Source organism: Nothoprocta perdicaria, unplaced genomic scaffold (genome assembly GCF_003342845.1).
Source record: "Nothoprocta perdicaria isolate Ctin4 unplaced genomic scaffold, notPer1 scaffold_141, whole genome shotgun sequence".
In the NCBI taxonomy this organism is placed as follows: Eukaryota; Metazoa; Chordata; class Aves; order Tinamiformes; family Tinamidae; genus Nothoprocta; species Nothoprocta perdicaria.
In genome coordinates this window covers 1,297,978-1,317,480 of record NW_020454550.1, presented here as the reverse complement: position 1 = coordinate 1,317,480, position 19,503 = coordinate 1,297,978, and the positions used below count along the sequence as shown (strand labels likewise).

At 41.6% G+C, this 19,503-nt stretch overlaps 1 protein-coding gene across 2 annotated transcripts in view; it reads right to left on the bottom strand.

Moving 5' to 3' along the window:
- GCLC (glutamate-cysteine ligase catalytic subunit) overlaps positions 1 to 19,503 on the bottom strand; it is a 33,332-nt gene that overhangs the window by 3,991 nt on the left and 9,838 nt on the right. Inside the window, exons 2-15 of one of the 2 annotated variants that reach the window (XM_026034280.1) lie at positions 16,596 to 16,708; positions 15,444 to 15,626; positions 13,218 to 13,331; positions 12,356 to 12,414; positions 12,141 to 12,277; positions 9,332 to 9,406; positions 8,334 to 8,450; positions 7,316 to 7,454; positions 6,676 to 6,788; positions 5,894 to 5,986; positions 5,048 to 5,152; positions 1,983 to 2,064; positions 1,769 to 1,866; positions 1,564 to 1,684 (exon numbers count right to left, since the gene is read on the bottom strand). In XM_026034280.1, coding sequence (XP_025890065.1) covers positions 1,564 to 1,684; positions 1,769 to 1,866; positions 1,983 to 2,064; positions 5,048 to 5,152; positions 5,894 to 5,986; positions 6,676 to 6,788; positions 7,316 to 7,454; positions 8,334 to 8,450; positions 9,332 to 9,406; positions 12,141 to 12,277; positions 12,356 to 12,414; positions 13,218 to 13,331; positions 15,444 to 15,626; positions 16,596 to 16,708 — 1,549 coding nt within the window. The remainder of the gene's footprint in view (positions 1 to 1,563; positions 1,685 to 1,768; positions 1,867 to 1,982; positions 2,065 to 5,047; positions 5,153 to 5,893; positions 5,987 to 6,675; positions 6,789 to 7,315; positions 7,455 to 8,333; positions 8,451 to 9,331; positions 9,407 to 12,140; positions 12,278 to 12,355; positions 12,415 to 13,217; positions 13,332 to 15,443; positions 15,627 to 16,595; positions 16,709 to 19,503) is intronic. The other variant, XM_026034281.1, reaches the window with a different exon arrangement.

Sequence of the window (19,503 nt, the reverse complement as noted above, 5' to 3'; positions counted from 1 at the left end):
CCCTCCTTGCAGGGAATCTCCACAAACTCCCTCCTTGCAGGCACCGCATGGCCCCAGCCAGCGGGGCTGCCCTTCAGGCACGTTGGGTTCAGACTGAGAAATCCAGAGCGTGTGACTGAGAGAAACCACGGCACAGCGACCCGAGGTGCTTTTTCTTCCCTGAACTCTCGGGCCAAGTCATTTCAGTCGAGCGCAGTCAAGGCGATGCAAGCCCCAGTTTCCATCCACCTCGCTCCTGCCCTTACCTCTCTGGAAATACAAGAGCTGCTTTCTGCTATTTCTGTTGCGGCCGACTGAATACACCTTGAATACTCCTTTGCAAAGTGAAGCAAAGAAGTTCTTTGGAATAAGAACGGTGGCCACGTGGTGCTGAGTGACTCTTTGAGGAGGTAGAAAAATTAAAAGCTCCCCACAAAACCAAAGCTATGCGCTCCCTTCCTGCATTCCGTGCAGGTCCAGCCCCACGCCGACACTGCAGGGTTAGCAGTGCCTAACGTGCCTCAGGAAGTTTTCTTCCTGCCTGCCTCTTCTCTCTAATTCAGCTAAGCCAAACGCCAAGGCTGCAGTCTGTGCTGTCCCACGGACCGAAACCTGACGCCTCCCGGGAGCCCAGGAAGGTGCAGGCAGCTTTCCAGGGAAAGCGGCCGCTAGGGAGCAGGTTTCCATCCTGAAGCGCTGCCGGCACTGGAAAATGAGCAGCAGTGGGAAAGGCCTGCTTTTCACCTCAGCTTTACAAATGCTCCTAGCTAGAAGCTTCTACAGTAATTTTCAAGAATTAAAACGTAACATAACTCTTCTAATTGAAAACCTATGAATATTTTTCATTAAAAAAAAATTGTCTTGCTTTTTGAAAGTGAATTTACAGCAAGGCAGACACATGGGTGATTTGCACGTACAAGGATATAAAACTTTGAGACTTTTGCACCCAATTCTGAAAATGTTCTGCCTRCATCTTTTACTCCTTATATTGCTGCATTTTAAGAAGGAGCACGAAAAATCATTACACTGCTTATCCTCAAAACCACTGTAACATAGGATGGGCAGGGAAAAATCTGGTCTGCTTTGGCTTTAAGGAGTTTTGCTCCATACAGAAGGGATTCCCTATCAGGGAGCTGAAGACAAGGYCTCACGCTCTAGCACACCTGAGTTTAATCCTAGAATTGGAGCCTTCGCAGTCACACCAGTAATAGGTGGCTATCAGAGCCCCCCTTACACGCTCATAGAGCATTCAGGTTAGAGGAAAAAGGGACTAGTTTATGTGCCACACACTGGCAAAAGCCAAATGAAGTGGTGCTTGGATCGGAGAGACACCCACTAGCTGTATTAATTATTCCTAACTTAAGTTCTAAAATGGATTGCTTGATCATTTAAGATCAGAATGAAAAGAGGACCAGATTTCAAGCGAGGAAACAAGTTCTAGCCCTTTGCTCCTACTGTTTCAATGCTTAATCACAAAGCTGCAATTCCCATCAGTTTTACCCAACTGATAACTAGGAAAATATTCAAATTAATGCCAAAGTAGAAAAATGCCAGGAAGATACTATCCGAAGCTGTCAGACATACCAGATGCTCTCTTCTTTATTAACTTCAGGTAGTTTAGGATGGTGCATCTTGTGTCCACATCCACTTCCATGTTCTCAAGGTAAGAGTTCAAAATYGGGATCAAACCAGGAAAGAATCCTTCCTGCAGAAGAGAAGAGAGTCAGCACGAGAGAGGCTTGGTCTCATTTTGGGGAGGGTGGCTGGAGGGCAAGGCRGGGACCAGGACCTTCCCGTTGATGATGGTGTCGATGCTCATGAGGGCGTACTCCTCCGTGTCCGTGCCGTTCTGCGCCGAGCCACAGCCGTCCACCACGGCGTTGCCACCTTGGGGTGTCACACCGGAGAAGGAAGAAGCCGTCAGAAGGTGCAAGGGGCCCAAGAGAAGGCGCGAGGGGCCCAGGGCAGCGGCAGCAGCGCTGGCAGCCAGCCCAGAGCGATACCTTTACAAATATCCTTCCTGAAGTAAAACTTCCCCTGCCGGACTGCATCTCTTTTCTGGGCCTCCTTCATGTTCTCATCCACCTAATAAAAGAAAAGTTTCACACATTAGGGCTGCCCAGACACTTTTTCTCCAAACATCTCACATTTTGGTCTCATTAGCTGGGAGACCTACTGTGCTTCTTACTCTTCCACCACACAAGACCAAGCTATGGAGACATTTCCCCCACCCCGGGTTCTTCTGCAGAACCACAGAGCGAATGCATTCCATAAAATTAGGTCACCAGCAGAAAAGGTAACCCGGTTATTAACTGGCTGCTATGTTAGGACAGGCAATGCTAATCTTTTAATTTTGAGCAGGAGCAGCTCTGATGAACAGGTTGCATCCCATGTGGCAAACTCCTCTATGCCTGTCTACATCCAATTTTAGCGAGCACAGAACAAGAGAACTAGCATTGCCCTAAGCACAGTGTGTTGCTTTCATTAACAAAATCACAGAAGTCTTTAGAAGAGTAACCACCACATTAGAAAACTTCAGAAACGATATTGCAGTAAACACAGGACTAGAATCATTACCTATTCCAAATCCAAATACCTATCAGGTGGCTAGATATGAAAAAAATTGCTAGTAAAAAAAGCTCTTAATTGTAGTATTCTCAAAAAAAAAAAAAAAAAAAGAGACAGCAGTGTCTAAGTTTTGGACTGGAAGATTTAGCACAGCGTTTGAGTTCCAGGTGCCTAGCTTTACTATGTCTTTGTCTTAAGACATATTTACTTCGTCTTAAGAAAAGAGGCCAAGACTTGCTGAAATCTTTGGTTTGCCACTTACGTGCAGAGCAAAGTATCCCTCATATTCTCCGCTTTCCAAGCTTTGTTTTCAAAAGCCTGCTCTCATTCATAAGAAAACGTTCAATACAACGGGTTGCTTTGGAAGATTAAAAGCACCCTAGCCGAGCACAACCGTAGTTGATTAGACAGCAGAGATTATTGTGAGATTAGCCCTATAAATCCTTATCCTTTTAAGCAGCAGAGGCAGGTTTGCTGGGGAYGGTTGTGCAACTCTGTGCCACAAAACGTGCCAAAGGGCTCTGCAGGCTCCAGCAACTTCATTTTTTTCCTCCAATTCTATTCAGGTTCATTCTCTACTCTCTCTTTTTCAGTCCTARCCAGTATTTTTTAGTTTTAAGAAGTGTCACTTTATTTGTGAGACATTCCACATGCACTGTGTAAGTGGAATACTCCTTAATAGTAAATTGCTATATGTTATGCTCATTATTTATGAGGACTGAACTCCGTGACTTCAGGAAGAGAATTCCTCYCCTTAGGCTTGGTATTATTTCAATCATTTATTTTTTAAGAATATATACAAATAGAATACATAATACTTCCGTGKTTTTTTGTTTGTTTGTTTTTTAATTTCAATCAAAACCAGTAAGAATAGTATCAGGATGCTCTTGGTACACTGGGGGACTGTCCATTTAATTAAAATTTCCCGTCAGGTGCCTCAGGAAGACAGGTAAGGGCATCTCATCCAGCAACTGTGCTGACAAGATTAAGGAAAAATCATTTGTGCTGCTGGTCCGTTAAAATGCCAGACAGTCACAGTTGTGACTGTCAAAGTTGTGACCAGCSTCAAGAGCTGTGTTCTCACTCAGATACTGTGTAACACCAACCATGCTGAACCTCTCCTCTCCCTCTCCCACAAATAAAAACAAAACAGRAAACAAGAACATGAAGCACAAGCCACAGCCATGCTAAAATAATTGCCTATGTGAGGTTTTATCTTTACTGCCATAGGTTATTCTCCCCATTTATTTCCCCATGCTGTAAGCGTGCCAGTCGCAGGAGCTTTATGACAATGGGCATTATTGTAATTTCTGAAGCAGTTAGATACTGTTAAGCACATGGAAAGTCCCCACAACGAAAGCAGCAATTAAGGCTTCAGAGAAGTATTTCAGTCAGCTTTCACACTGAACAACAAGGAAAAATGAAATACTGAATGGCTGCTGCACACAAAAACAAAGCAAAAGACCCTGGAAGACTCGCAATGAATTGCAGCAATGATGATGGCTTAATGTATATGTAAAAAAGGACAGTGAATGAAATGTGTACAGAACTGCTTCACTTGGTAACTATAGTATCATTTCTCCACAGCTTTTAAGTGTATTTATTTCCTTCCCCTTACGCAGCGTTTGCACAAGAAGAGCTGCCTGAAGCTTCACTTCTATTCTTGCACTGAACTGGAGCTGCTGCCTTACACGGAGAGTTAAAGCACCTGGTCACTGGTGCTGACCCATGTAAATCACTATTTTTTATTTACCACTGTCAGAATACACCACTGATTATTGTTGTAGGACAGATCTTTTCTACTGGATGCCATAAACACACATCATATGTGTCCTAACAAAACCCTTGCTTTGAGAGAGTGAATTCAATACAATGCTAAGCCTATGTATTTCAGTATATTAATGGGAGTAGAAGGAAAAAGGAAAAGGAGGCATAACTTTATATCAGATGTGGCTCTTGGAGGGAAATCCAGTGGGCAATGAAGGCTGAAGTTTGGCCTCCTGGGAAAAAGTTCATTTTGTAATTTACATCGAGTAACTTTTGATACATAGGGCCAAAATGGAGCACCCAGTAGGCAGGCAGACTTGCACTGCCATCAGTGCATGCCCAGTTCCACTGCTTTCAGGAGGAACAGGGAAATGGAGGCATTTTTGCCTTCAGGAGATTTTTTGACTAAATTCTGTCAAGACTGAATAAGGCTCTATTGGCTATTTTTAATGGARTCCTGAGAGGCAAACCAAAATTAGCTAATCATTTATAATTGCCAACAATTTACTATTTAGCTAAACTTAATTCTATTAAATATTAGTAAAACATTTGTTTAATATCATTGATTTGGAATTGACRGTAAAGTAATAGTCGAGATGAAAACTGACTGACAGATAGAAATGAGTATTCTGTTAAGAGCACAGATATTAATTCCTAGTGTGTGGAGGGTAAAAAAGAAACTCGACACAACTGCTTGGCTTTTAGCTCCTGAAATGAGATCTTTCTCACCTACCTTGGACAAAGGAATGAGGAAATCCAGTTTATACGACAGAATCACTCTGGTGAGCAGTACCACAAACACAACATAAGCCGAGTTTTCAAAGTCTGTTAACTGGACCTAGACGTGGAAAGATCAGGGATTAAATTACTTTAGTTGGAACATGTTAATAAAAATACACAGTTATCTGGCAGAGTTTAAAAACAGTCTGACTCAAATGTTCATGTAGATACCTGCAGTTCTGTATTCACAAGTGCTCTACTAGCTGACATGGTAACGTGCATGCTGGAACCATCAACACGGACTTCAAATGCACATCTCAGCACACACACTTCAACAACCCTTTAATCCAAAGCCAAAACATGCTCGAGTTTAAAAGGTTACCTAATAACCTGCAGCTCCAGGCTCTCTGTGCAATTACAAATGCATAATAGCTCTTCCATTTCCATTTTAAAAGGATGGAATTTAGAGAGCTCAGAAGCAGACAGCTATAAAATACAAACACTCCTGGAAAAACAAAGCAGTGCCAGCAGAATTGTTCAGTACCAAGAAAAGCAGCGAAGGAGGAAGGTTCCCAGGAACTCAATGTGCTTTGTTTACAGGCTTTTGACAGGAGCCTCGTTCCCGTCCTCCCACCTCGGCTGCATTCGCACGCGGTGCCTGTKCACAGCAGTTCCCCTGGCAGCTGCATTCCCACAGGCCCCGTTTGGTTCAACACTGCTCTCCACTCCACTTGCACGGAGCAATTCGGAGGGGAGGAAACACAGCCTCAGGAACAAGGGTTTGACACTGCACAGCTGAATGCCTGGTGCTTTTCTGCTCACATGTAACTGCTTTTGTGCCAACTGATTCCTGTCTTACCTCCATAGGCCTGAATTCCACGCGCCACCCGATATCGGAATTTGGAGGAGGTGGTTTAAATCTCATGGTCTGCCAGTTCGTAGACTGAATATTCTGCAAAGCACACGAAATCATCTGTCACAGTCAAGATAATGCGCCGTTCCATAACACAAACAAGGAAATTCAAACCGAGGACTAGACTCCCACTAATTTCCCCAAGAGCAGCCCACCAAATTAGAGAAATAATTTCAAATAAAGTGTCAGGACTTCCTGAAAGCCATAACATAGCTACCCATCCTAGGGTATGACAAATACAGCCTCCTTTCTTATAAGGTTTGAGAATTACATACAAGATTACTAGGAGGCAGAGAGTAACTGACCTTTTTATAAGGGATTGATGCATCCAAATCTACAAAYACTTATTATCACAGTTATGCTTTCATAAATCTGTATCATAAGAGATGCATTTATTTATAAATACATTAAGCAAAATGACTTTTGGCAAGCCATAAAAGATGACAGATCTCCATAACAACTGTCCACACAATTATGGGCTCTGTTTTACTAGATTTAAAGTATAAGTCACCATCTTCTCCTAAGTAAACAATGAAACAATATAGAAAAATACAGAAATAAGGCTGCTTATAACTGCGAAGTTCTCTAAGGAACTAATTAGAGTAACCAGAAAAAATGCAGGAAAAGATCAATAGTAGATAACATAGCCATCCTCCAACTGAGCAGCACTATGAAGAATAAGCAATTTTAAGCATATATTTATTAAATTGCTCTAAAGCAAACATAACCTCAAAATGGTCAGATTCATTCGCATCATCTAGGTGTATTTTCTCCTCAAACAAAGTCAGTGGGTCTCGAATGAACAAGTGTGCAATGTGCTGTGCCAAGAGGTGATCAATACCTGCAAAATGAGAACGCACAGAGCCAGCTCAGAGCGGGGCAGGCGGCTTCGGCCAGCGACACGTTTTGCAAGAGCCAAGCCTGAAAACATCCAATTGTGCAAGGCCACCTCAACCCACCACATCCTGTCAATGCTTAAACGATGACTCGGGGAGGGAAGGAAACGATTAAGGAGAAAAGAGAAAGTTCTTGTTTGGAAATGGCAGATGGACCTGGTGTGGCTGCCATCCTTCCTGTTCTCTGATGCGGCTGCGTCTCAAGGTGCCCGAGACAGCTCTGCTCTCTCCACAAAGGTAAGACACGAATGCATCAAACACTGAGCTTCCCAAGTTGGAAATAGGGGCAAAATTTCCATTAAAACYGCGATCTTTACTCTCAGGACCAAGCTACACGGATGCTTCCTAAGCAGGAGTCAGCTCTCAAGGATACACAAGGACTGAAACGAACACAAACTATAACTTAAACCAAAATATCCCCACGCAGTGCAAGCAGCATTCTAGACCTGCTCAGAACGAGGCAAACACTTACCTTCCTTTATCAGGTGCTCGTAGATATCTTTGTCTATTGTCAAATCAATGTCATTGTATTTCTCACCACATTCAGATAGATAACTGTCTATGGAATCATATCTGGATTTACTGATTCTATAATGGTTGTTCTTCAGTGGCTATATAATTTAAGAATACAATATTTTAACAGCTTGTTAACAATGTCACCCAACTTTTGCTCACTAATGACACTTATCTGAGAATTATTACCCTGCTTAAAGAAAGGAAACTACAGCTTCAAAGTCTTTCAAGATATTGAGTCTTCAAAATAAAAGGAAAATCCAGATAGAAACACGTRCATGTGCAAGGCAGTCTAACAGAATGATTCTTAAATCAGTTTGATGGARAGTCATCCTGAAATTAACTATTTTGCTTGTAGATTCATATTTGAATGACAAAACTATCCACACTTCAAAACACACTGGTTATACCACTCTAAAAATGTAACACAACATTTCAAAATAAGTATCTGGAAAATGTTATTACACCTCCAGCAACACACACCAATACAGTTTCATTAYGCAGATCTCACTAGAGATGCTCTTAAGCAGGGTATTTCCAGAATGACTTCAAGTAGCTTTATAAAATAAAATTATTATTTTTAAAAATGCAGATGTCTTGGATGTCAATTCCTGCTTAGAGAAACTTCGTAAATTCAAGCTCTGATGACTGGCTCCTTTCATGCAGTTCCCGTTTTATGCAGTTACTAGACTTTTACTCAGCATCACCTGCCACTTAACACAAAGCAACTTTTAGATGGAAAATTTAAATTTTCAAGAATGGAAAATTTCATCACAGACACTCTTTTTCAGCAAGCTGTGAAGACTCCAAGTGCACCTAACTAGAACAGGCTTTGCTACCMTAAGCTGTACAGCCCAGGGGAATGTTTACACCTTGTTTCCCAAGTGGTAGGTACCACAAGGGACGCACATTCCCTCACCAGGGACTCTGATGTCTATGTGCAAAATTTAACGCTACAGAAAATCAACCTTACTTACCTCCAGCCCCCTCTCCTCTCGCGTTCGATCATCGACAGAGGCCGAGATGACTCCCCAGCGACAGTCGATATCGGACACGTAGCCTCTGTAGAAGGGAGCGGCGGCGCTCAGGGCCATCTGAAACGAGACACGGCCTCACGTGAAGCCCAGGACAAACCTCGGAGCCACGGGGAGCATCCTGCTCTCGCAGCAAAGGGACACAGACTTCAGCTTAGCCCAGAGCCAAAGCCTGTCGCTTCACAGGTCTCTCAAAAAGCTATTGCTGGAAAAGAGCCACCTGGAAGGATAGTACTGCTTAAGAGGCATTTGCCATTCTCCAAATTATAATCTCCTTTATTACGCTGATGGGTCAGCCTTTTAGGAGCAAAGAGTTGAAACAAAGAAATAAATTCTGTTTGCACACCTCCAAGCTCCAAAACTTAATCATCATCTGGCCATCGTTTTATTTTGTGCAATCTACTGGCCACGCACCTTATCAGCTGAGCTGGAACGCATCTCACTCAAAGCTGGAGCTCACTGTGTGCACATGAATTTATTCTATAATACCTGTTYCTAGATGCTTATCAAAGGGATAGATGTAAACCGTTTAAAGCTGAAATTTTCCAGAGCATCRAACTGGTGTTGATACAAAAATCCTYAAGAGGAACAGAGGAACCCTTCCCTTTATTTATTTATTTTTAATTAAAGAAGGCTCCTTGTGCATGTGGGAAGAAGGAAAAAGAAGACAAGAAAAAGGCATCTTTACATTTGTGATATCACACACTTTTTTGAGGACTGCATGCATGTAGAAGATTACTTGGTGACTGTTCAGATGGGTGAAACTTCTCTGGGGTAGAAAAACTCCGTGACAGGTGACAGCACTAAGAGACACCGATACTTTTCCTGAAATACTAAATTTGTCTTTAACATCTAGGTCTTTCCTCAAACAGATCTTATCTTTTTACATCTGAGGTTTTTTGCACATTTAAGAGTCTATGGAATGAAAGTGCATTACTCACCACAATTGGACAGATAGTGGCTAGCTGATCATAGAGGTATCTCGCTTCAGAGATGCTGCAAGCCTGGAATGTTACCTGTTAGAAGAAGCACAACTGCAATTACWATCTTTATAATCTCAGCACAAGCTCAACCTGCCTGGAATTTGAGCTTCTACTAGAATCTATGATATTGTAAAAGGATCTTAACACCAAGAATCCTCAATGTCTTTTTGTGATTCTTGAGCAACCTTTGGCCCCATCCATCAGCGGCACTTCATTTCAGCRGCACAAAGACATTTCAGATGACAGTGCTGTGAGGTTAAAAATACAAACGTTTGCCAGAARCAAAGAAAAGAGAGCTAACATCTACATCACATACACGGGCTGGTAATTCAAGCTCGGGAAGCAGGCCAGGCACTAAATCACTTAAAACAATCGTCAGACTATTGCAGATGTAATGTTTGCTTTACATGACGGTTAATCCTGCTTTGAAAATTGCCATCATTTCAAGATGTCTTTGTCTGATCCTGCAACACTACGAAAAAATAAATAGCTTTGTCTCTAACTTCATTAAAAAAAACAAAAACCCAATTTTGSCTGTGCAAGAGACTCATACCCAAAGAAAGGTGGAAATGAAGCATTTGCAGACCACCACCACTGGTGTGAAAATCCCATAAGGAACTTGCTCAGAGCAGCATCAAACCAGAAATACATCTGCAGTATCAGACCTTTCCCTTCAGACTCCCCAAACTCCCCCTTTGCACAATTTTAAAATGCAGGGAGCTCAAACACCTCCGAGTTGTTAAAAGAGACTAAAAAGATTAAGTAAGAGTCCTCAACTTTGGTCTCTCGGTTTACATATTCATAGATCACAGGWTAATTTAAGTTAGAAGGGACCTCTAGGCCACTAGCATGACAGGCTTGAGCTCTAAAAATTACTGTTGCTTTTTGACTTGTGAAAAATCCAGCTGAACACACACACACCCCTAAGACTTTAAGAAATGACCATTAATGAGCCCTGTGAAACATACAGGTTCTTCTCAGTTCTTTACCCAGCCCTGAAGTCTTTCCCATGCTCCAAATAAATAAACCTCCTGGGCTTAGTGGGACACTTCTGTCAGTTTTTCCAGCCTGTAGCTAATATCCCTCAAGAGAAAACATCAAAACTAGAAAAAGCGTATGAGGCAAGGGAAATATTTCTGCTGTCTGTCCTTCACTTGGCTACCAGGAAATATCCACTTTGAAACAACCCAACTCGAATTCCCTTGAAGAGAAGCCTAATTTGGGCCTTCCAGAGCGACRGAGACAGTCTCAGGCTGGGGCTGCAGTGTCACATCCTCCCGACACAGCTAAACGCTCCTCCTCTTCCCCTTTATGTTTATTCCAAATCGTATTAACACCAGGATTTGACTCGGTCACCTCTTAAGCCAAACATCCCATTAGTTAAAAACAGTCCCCCCGAGAAGAGGGCTCGTAGAGCCCCACGAGGGGTGCAGGAGGCAGCACACGGAAAAAGCAGGAAGCTCAGCATGGAAAGGGCAGGAATACAACAGTTTGCCCAGTAAGGAGTCTTACTGCACCTACCAGCTTTATTTTCCTCCTCCCTTTGGCAATAATAAGACTGCTGAATTTGTGCACTGGTTATGAGGATGTGAATACTTACTTGCTATTCCATAAATGGAGGCTTAATATAATTTTAGACATGTTCATCTGAAGACTGAAAGATAAGGCTGAATTTCTTTAAAATAAGAAATAGGCCATATCAAAATGAATACCATGCAAAAACATGCAGTATTTTATACTCGATCAGATTCTCCCTAGCTCTTCTTAGTGAGAAGGAATTGCCGTTTGCTGCTCTCAAGAACGTTTTGTTTATTCAGCTTTTTTAGCTTCTTAGTGTCAAAGAGAAGTGTTTTCAATGGGGATTATTTTTATCAATGTTGTGAAACAAGAAGAGCTTGGAGAAGCGCTTTAATCCCCTAGGGAGTTAACACACTAGCCTCTTTCCTAGCTCTGCTTCCAAGACAGCAGTGGCAACAAGCAGTTGTTTTCAACACTCAAAATACACTGCCAATTCTTAAGCCATCAGCCCCAGCATCCGGTTGCTATAACAGGTTGTTACAACCTTTAAAACAAACTGCTTTTGAAAGGATTAAAGCACCCCCAAAGCACAAAGCTTGAACTGAAAATGAGGACACTGCAAGATACTAGTAACTCRGGCAAAGAAATGAGAACTGTATGAGGAGGGCATGTACACTGAAAGGGACAAACCAAACAGAAAATGCCTCCCAGCTCCTGCTAACACAAACAGCTGCCCACATGGCTTTGGTAGGCTCAGGGAGCCAGCAGCAGGAGAAAGTTGCAGAGCAGAGAGCTAGCAGTATCAAAATATAAGGAATTGTGTACAGGAGATAACTGCTCTTGGTAAGGAGTATAACATTACTCTGATGGAGAAAGCTACTTACTTTTTAAAGGTGACATACAATTTAAGAAGCTCCAATTTAAGATGATGTGTTATTGCTCACTTCGTGAATAGGAAAAGTTGTTATCAGAAAATAAAATAAAATAAAATAAAATAAAATAAAATAAAATAAAATAAAATAAAATAAAATAAAATAAAATAAAATAAAATAAAATGCAAAAAACCCTGTGTTTTAAAAATATATTACCACACGGAAGATCAAGTTTGTTGTTTTATGCGTCTTTGCTCTGCTTTGAAAATACATGAACTAAACTAACCTAAAGAGTATAGAGAAAAGGCACGTTTGAAAAAGGGCACGGTTTAAGGGAGGTAACATCCCATTACACCTTAAAAGTAGATGCATTTTACCTGAAGACAGCAGTTTCCCATTCCAAACCCCATAGCGTCCATATATATATAGTCGGGTTTAGCTGCTCTTGCTGCTTCTCCATCATCATTAGGAAATGTTTCTATAAATGGGGATGGTGTGTTCTTATCTTTAAAGACTGTGTGGAAAAACACAAGCACTCAGTAACCCAGGCGATCAGATTGAACATTTTTAAAAAGAAAAGAAATTCACTCACTTGGTACATTTATCACAACCTTCTCTCCTCTTCGGTGCCGGATATTTCTGGTCAGTGTACTAAAACAAAGAGAGTTTGCTGAAACATATTGTCATATTTAGTTGCTCAGTAATTTTCAGGATGTCAACTTGTCTGATGAATTTGCAGCATTTTCCCTCAGGACTTCTCTTTCCTTGGCTTACAATAGACTAAAACAACACTGAATTCTTCTTCAGCAAAGTCAGTCCTACTTTGAGGGACTTCACTGTACTAAGGTGATTGAACAGGGAGAATTAAAAGGTCATAGACCTGAAGAAGAAAGCCTGGTTTTCAAAATGGAAAGATTTTCTCTCTCCTAAGTCTTACTTTAAAAATCAAAAAACCTTCCAGTTTGATACCATGTAACATTTCAGGGCAAGTACACTAAGCTTAACACCACTGTGTTATTTCCAGAATAATGTTTTCTGTCATCTCCAAAAGAAAGCTGGTCTAGCTGTGGAAAAATTGCTTAACTATGGGATTTCATACAGGAACCCATTTTGCAGTAGCAAAACCAGTAGCACAAGCCCCATAGGAGCACGGTCACAGAATCACAGGAGGGTTAAGGTTGGAAGGGACCTCTAGAGATCAACTTGTCCAACCCCTCTGCTCCAGCAGGGACACCCAGAGCACAGAGTTCCCTCTCTAGAGTTACTTAAGAGCTTACTTTAAGTCACTTTGACAGAAAATGCACCTCATCACAGACCTCCTCATGTCCTTGGGATATGTACAGCTACTAGCCACCTAAATATTTTAATAATGTAAGGAAGTGGCAGGTATATATATTAAGTTTATACAAATAGAAGCACCCAGTTTCTCCTTCCCACTGCCCAAATACTCTTACCTAAATCTAGGATGTTTATTGATGGCTTCATCTGGAAAAAACAGGGATTTTGAAGCTCCTCCTTCTACTGGTGTTGGCTTATACTCCGGCAGGGTAAATCCAGGACACCCCAACCTGTATCACACAATAACGTGAGTCCAAGTCACAAACCACAGACTATGATTTTAAAACTATGAGATGAGTTCTGATTAGGATTGTTGTGGGTATATTTTTAAAGGCTTGTACTCACTGATGATCTCTGAGGTGCTCTTCAACACTCTTACCTATCATCTAGACACCCAGAATTGCCAGCAAGCAGTCTTAAGACAACTGCCATTAAACCATCAGTACTTGTTAATGACAGTTAGAACATATACATATATAAATATATATACGCACACAATGTGTGTGTGTGTGTATATACAATAGCCTACAAGACTAGGCTTGTGCACACACATATATACACACAAGTTTACCTGTTTAAAACATTTATCCACCACTGGATGCTAAACCCAGACCTTTTAAATGCCTGAAGCAGGGAACTTCAATATTGTGCACAGGATGCACACACATATTAGTGTGTTAGCCCCCATCGTTAATACTGACACGTAGCATCACTTTGTGCCTTCATCTCTTTCTCTAGTGAGTGCTGGTTAACACTGATTCAGTGAATAATTCACCAGTTCCACTCCCAGCAATCTACTTCTGTTAAAAACACCTAACCAATCTGCTCCAAAAAATTGGAAGCCATTTCAAGTGTTAACACACATGCCAAGTGTCACCACTCTTCGTGACTTGGTAATTTTGAAAAACKTCCTTGCATCTCAGGTTTGTCCTGCTGATGGAAAAGTAGGCCCCAAAGTAGGCCCCTCTTAGGCCCAAAATGCAGAGAGGTTTGCAAGTAATCCAGTTCCCTTTGGAAGCTCTGCCGAAGGCTCAAGAGTCACCGGAAACCAGAGCAAATAAATTGGCAGCCCATTTGAAACACGAGAACATCAGATAAAATGCAAGTGAAGATGCAGAGGACAAATAGTTCTGTGCTACACAGTATATAGGCTAGGAGATAATAGACACAAATAGGTCTGAGATAGGAGGAAATACGTTTGCATTTCTGAAAATATTATTTATAGTCAACCTAAGTTTCACTTTCAATCTCTTCTTCCTGGCTTAAATAAATTGCCTTTTTARTTATCTTAATAGATAACTAATAGAATAAGCCACAAAGAAGCTGTTGAACTATTCAAAGTCCCCTCCTGCAGTTTTTACGAAAACGCTGTTTGCAGTTTCTGCAGGAAGGGTTCACAAACTTGGGAACTGGATACACGCTGACTATCGAGTTGGGCAGGGACTTGTCCTGACATCTGTGGTAAATCCCAACCATCCAGCACTTCCGCTACTGAAAAATCAGGCACGTCAGTGCTCAACCACCACTGCATTTTTAATATTCAGGGATTTGAGGGGGGTGTCATTTATTTTAAACTCTATTTAGTTATTTTAATTCAAATAAACCCACTCTTTACCTTTGTTAGCACTCTATCTAAAGTTTTTCTTTGTCCTTTAAATGGACAAGCTTTTTATAATATATAGACAATTTAACAATAAAAAAAATCTGAAAAGTTATTTAGTGAGGTTTCAAGTCAAACAAACAGGAACTTGTAAGTCAGGATGAATGGCAAAACGCTATTTAATTTCTTATTTCTTATTCCTGCCTATGGAGGAGGAAACCATACTTGGGATGATTCTTAAGTCATAAACAGCTTGAACATTTTCTTATTTACTAAATAAAAAATTATTTACTAAATATAATATTTACTTATTTCACTATATCAAGTCCCATGCATTTCTAACATGATAAATAATTTCATTAAGCATCTGTCTGTATATCTGAAATTATTGTATACAAAATTTATTAACCTGCGTTTTCTAAGCTTGCAGGGCAAAAACAAATGTCAATTCAAGAATATGCCAACTCTGTGTGTGGCTAGTTTACAGTAATTTACTTTCAAGACTTTTAATACAAAACCTTACAGATTTAAGATAACCTACAAAACTCAAAGATGCCGGTTAGTTTCTGCCTCATGAAKACAATTTTTTTTTAAGGAAATAAGAACTACAAGTCAACTTACTGTAACTGAATCACGCTCTGCACAGTTTCAATGTACAGTGTAACTATACAGTGATGGGGAGAGCAGTGCAAACGTTCACCACCACAGAGCCTCACATCTCCCAAGCAAGCAGCCATCTAACCTTGGAAAGGACGTCACGGTGCAAACGGCCTCGTTTTCTTTAAGCACAGAAGCAGCCTCTTGCCTTCTTTTCCTCATGTTGTCTTGCACGGTATTGAATTCCGACATGGTGCCCCCATAGGGCTGCCCAGGAGTCCCTTCAATCATATAGCTTCCGTACTCTGGGCGCCAGAGYGTTGGGTGACTTAAATAAAAGAACAGCCTTGCTTAAATACTTGCACAGCTTCAACAAGAGATGAATTATTAGCATGAATTTCAGCAGAAGAATGCAGTTTATAAAAAATAGCATCTAATAACAAAGCTGATTATTTTGCAGAACTAGACCTGCTGGYAGTAATTTCAAGCACAAAGTTTCAAATCAAAGAAATCCTTTCTTCTGTGCTTTCAGTATTCTCCCTCCTTGATATGCAGGGAGAAAGGTAGGAAAGCCTTGCAGGACAGCAAGGGCTTAGGCTACATGGAAAGGAGATGACAGAGCCCATCATTGCTATGGAAAAGTCTCTCTGCCTCCTTGTAATCTGTAACCTGCTATTGGCTCTTCTAACACCAAAACATTCCACTGTCTCTGGTCTCATTTCTCTGCCCTGGAAAAACAGATCTGCCACCACCAATTAAAAGGCAATTCACCATTCTCTGGATACTTTAACTAGTGATAGGATCTAATTATTTCCTAGAACTATTTTGCCTGAGATGCCCAATGTCAGGCATAAAGAATACGTGCAGAGGGACCTCCTTCTGCACCAGGTTCTGCCTGCTGACAGCTAAGGCCTGTTTGCCCCTCCTGTCTGTTCTCCACAAGAGAGCTGCAGGAAAAGGAACTGCAGCAGAAAATACCCCTCTGATTTTGGTTTTCATTTTCTTACCTTGGAGAAAATTAGGGTTTAAAGAGTTTATCATTATATCTTTATTTTTTTTCAAGGTGCATCAGTATGTGGGCCATCTGTGCAGCAGTATGTGGGCTGTGTTTGTAACCTTGTGCTTCCTCATGCCCTAGTTTACCTGAAAATGTTGCTACTAGCCCCTTCCAACTTTACTGAGAGCAGTACTGAAAGACCTGAAAGCACAGTTAGTTCTACAAAAATATGTACACTGTTGTAACAGGAGGAAAAAGAAAAAAAAAACACACACGTCAAAACAGGAAATAGCTACTTACTTGGGGTTTACCTTCTCCCCTTTGTCTTGCAGTGTTTGAAGAACTTCTTCACCACAGAGCACCAAGCGAACCTTCTTATTCTCGTGGTCAAATTTCACTAGCATATATTCCACCTTTTGAAAATGAGAAAAACAAAATAAGCAGTTGAACAGATAGTATTTTGTTCATACATTCATATGTTCATACACATAGTCTCAACTATCAAAGAGATGCTAGAGGTCAGGCTGAATTTCCATTTTTACTGGAGCTTAAAAGCAGTTTACTAAACAATAAACACAGGAGATGATAACAGGGTAGCATACTGCCAATGCTTATTTCTTTTTGAAGAAAGAATTGAAATTCATTGAAAAGAGCCTTGACAATATTTCCCTCCATTTCTGACTGAGAATATTATACAGAAAGACTCCTGAATTGATCTTTGCTTCTTTTTCAGACACACATGCACAAAACATGCAGACTATTAATCACAAGTCGCTCTGATGCATCTGGAGTTGAAGTATCTGCAAAAACCCCTACAAACGAGACATCATATCAAGATAGTCATTGAACAAGACATTATATCAGTCACTCGTAGAAGCTATTTAAGGCTGATATGACAGACGATCATTCATGCCCCCGGAAGCCCCTGGCTCTAGGGAATGGTGTCAGTCCTGCTGCCGATGCTCTCTCGCCTTGATCCAGCACAGAGGTTTCTTCCTGTTCCCGATTCAGCTTTCCTGCCACAGCGTTTCTCCCCTTACTTTCTACTTTTCTAGAGCAAATTGAAAACACAAACTTAGCAGCTGCCTTGGCCTTACAGAGCCTCAATACCTACCAATATAAACCCTGACACCCACCCGTCAGGAGGTAAGTCCTGCTGTTTTAGGAGCTCTGAATGACAAATAATCTTCAAAGTATGTTGCTTTGCACATCAAGTAAAAGCAGAAATTGTGCATGGAAATGCCAAACAGGGCTCTGCAAACTCCAAGTTGAACCAACTGTGACACACAAATCCTTTGGCCGGAGGCTCTGGAAGCCTCCAGCCTCCAGGGCTTCCACAACTCACCTAACACCAGCATCAAGTTGTAGTTATAAATTCCAAAGCGCGACTTTGCCAAGAGTTACAGTGCAGTTACTCACAGYAACTCTTCTTGTACACAGGTCAGACGTGCACAGTTTTCCAAARCACAGGAAACTTGCCCGGTGTTTTCCAGCAAACTGTAAACAGAACTGCGGTCGGCTAACGCTGTGATCAAGGCAGCGCTGGAAGACGGGTTCCTGCCAGCTACAGTGACAATGGATACAGCCATGCGGTGGGATTTGCAATTCCATCTCAAACAGCATTACCCGSGAGTGTTTGTAACGCTACACAATTTGATTAGACAGAAATCCTTGAGGGACACACTGAACAATTATATGTGTTTTGAAGGTTCTCTCTTTTTAATCAAATCTTAATCCTCTAATGAAAGTAATGATGTTATTGCAGTTTCTGCAAAAGGTGGCATTTCTTTGTGTGGTTTATTTCATGGTTTGTTTATATTATGCCACAACAACCTATCTGAAGTAACTAGACAGAACAGCCAGCGTGCATTCGGGCGCCAATTTAGTTTTTATGTAGTACCAGCCACTCTCAAGKAACACTTGACTTGAGATCCCTGGCAATGAAAAGGCACCTCTTCCACAGGCTCCACTACCCGACACAATTGGCATCTTCTGCTCATCCTCCAGTGAAGCTTTAGCCAACTCATCCTCACTTGATCCCAGTCTAARCTCCCCCAGGTAGGTTAAGCACACAGCTCTTCCAAGTTGTAGAGGCAGATACTATATGACTGGAGGTGAAACCCGCTGTCCTCCAAGTCYCCCAGCACTCTGCCCTCCCTCACAGCACTGCCTTTGCTGACAGGCAACACGAGGAAAGGCCAAAGAACCGCAATTCTCATCGACTCTACTGGGGGACATTTGTCCAGCAGGCACAGACAGGTCACGTTACTGAGATTTGTCCACCGCCTTAAAGGAAATCCCTCTCCAAAGGTCATTACAACAAACCAGTAGTATGAACGCTGTACTTCTCTRTAACTACGCTATTAAACACCAAGTTTAAAAGCTATGCGAAACAAAACATGCCAAAAGCATAAAGAAACACCTAGCTAGGGAGGCAAAAACAAGGAAGTCAAAATATTTCATTATCTGAATGTGCAAGTGAACGATTTCCACTTACACATCCAGCTCTAGAAACAACTACAACTCTTGCCCCTGGAAACACTGACTAATCCTTCAAAGCTGTCTTAACACACAAGATCTGCCATTAATTTTAATGAAAAAAGAAAAAGAAAACTTCAGAGAGCTGCCAACAATTCCAAACAACCCACAGAGTATCTTGCCAACAGAGAGGCTGTCTGAATGGGCATCCTTAAAGAATTTAATTTAAGCGCTTCAAAAGATTTAGCCTACAGCTAGAAAGATAGCAGCACACTCAGAGTTCACACATTTTTACATTTAACTTCAGCTCTTCATTCACAGGCCTTGTGCATGCTTTTTAACCACAATAAAGACCGAGAATTGCAGCCAAGCTGTAAGTATCAACACGCCAGCGAGAATTTCCAAAGTCTGAGAGCCAAATACAGGGGTTTTCATCCAGCATTTTTATTTCTTCATTTTGCTGAACACCTTTATAGTTCACTCTTCTCCCCAAGTTTAGCCTGCCTAGCAAGCAGGAAAACACAGCTCAGGTCAAATTACACATGAGGAGGGCTGACAAGAAGCCTTGCGGAACAGTCTGCCAGGGAAAGCACCCCCTGCCATTTTAAGGCGGTCRCTTTGTACCTGCATGTCCAGCACGCTTTTTGACCCCCAAACACGGCATTTTCTCTCATTTTTGCTATCTCCCCCTCTGTGTGGTGCGCGCGGAGACGCTGGTGAGGCCGAGGGG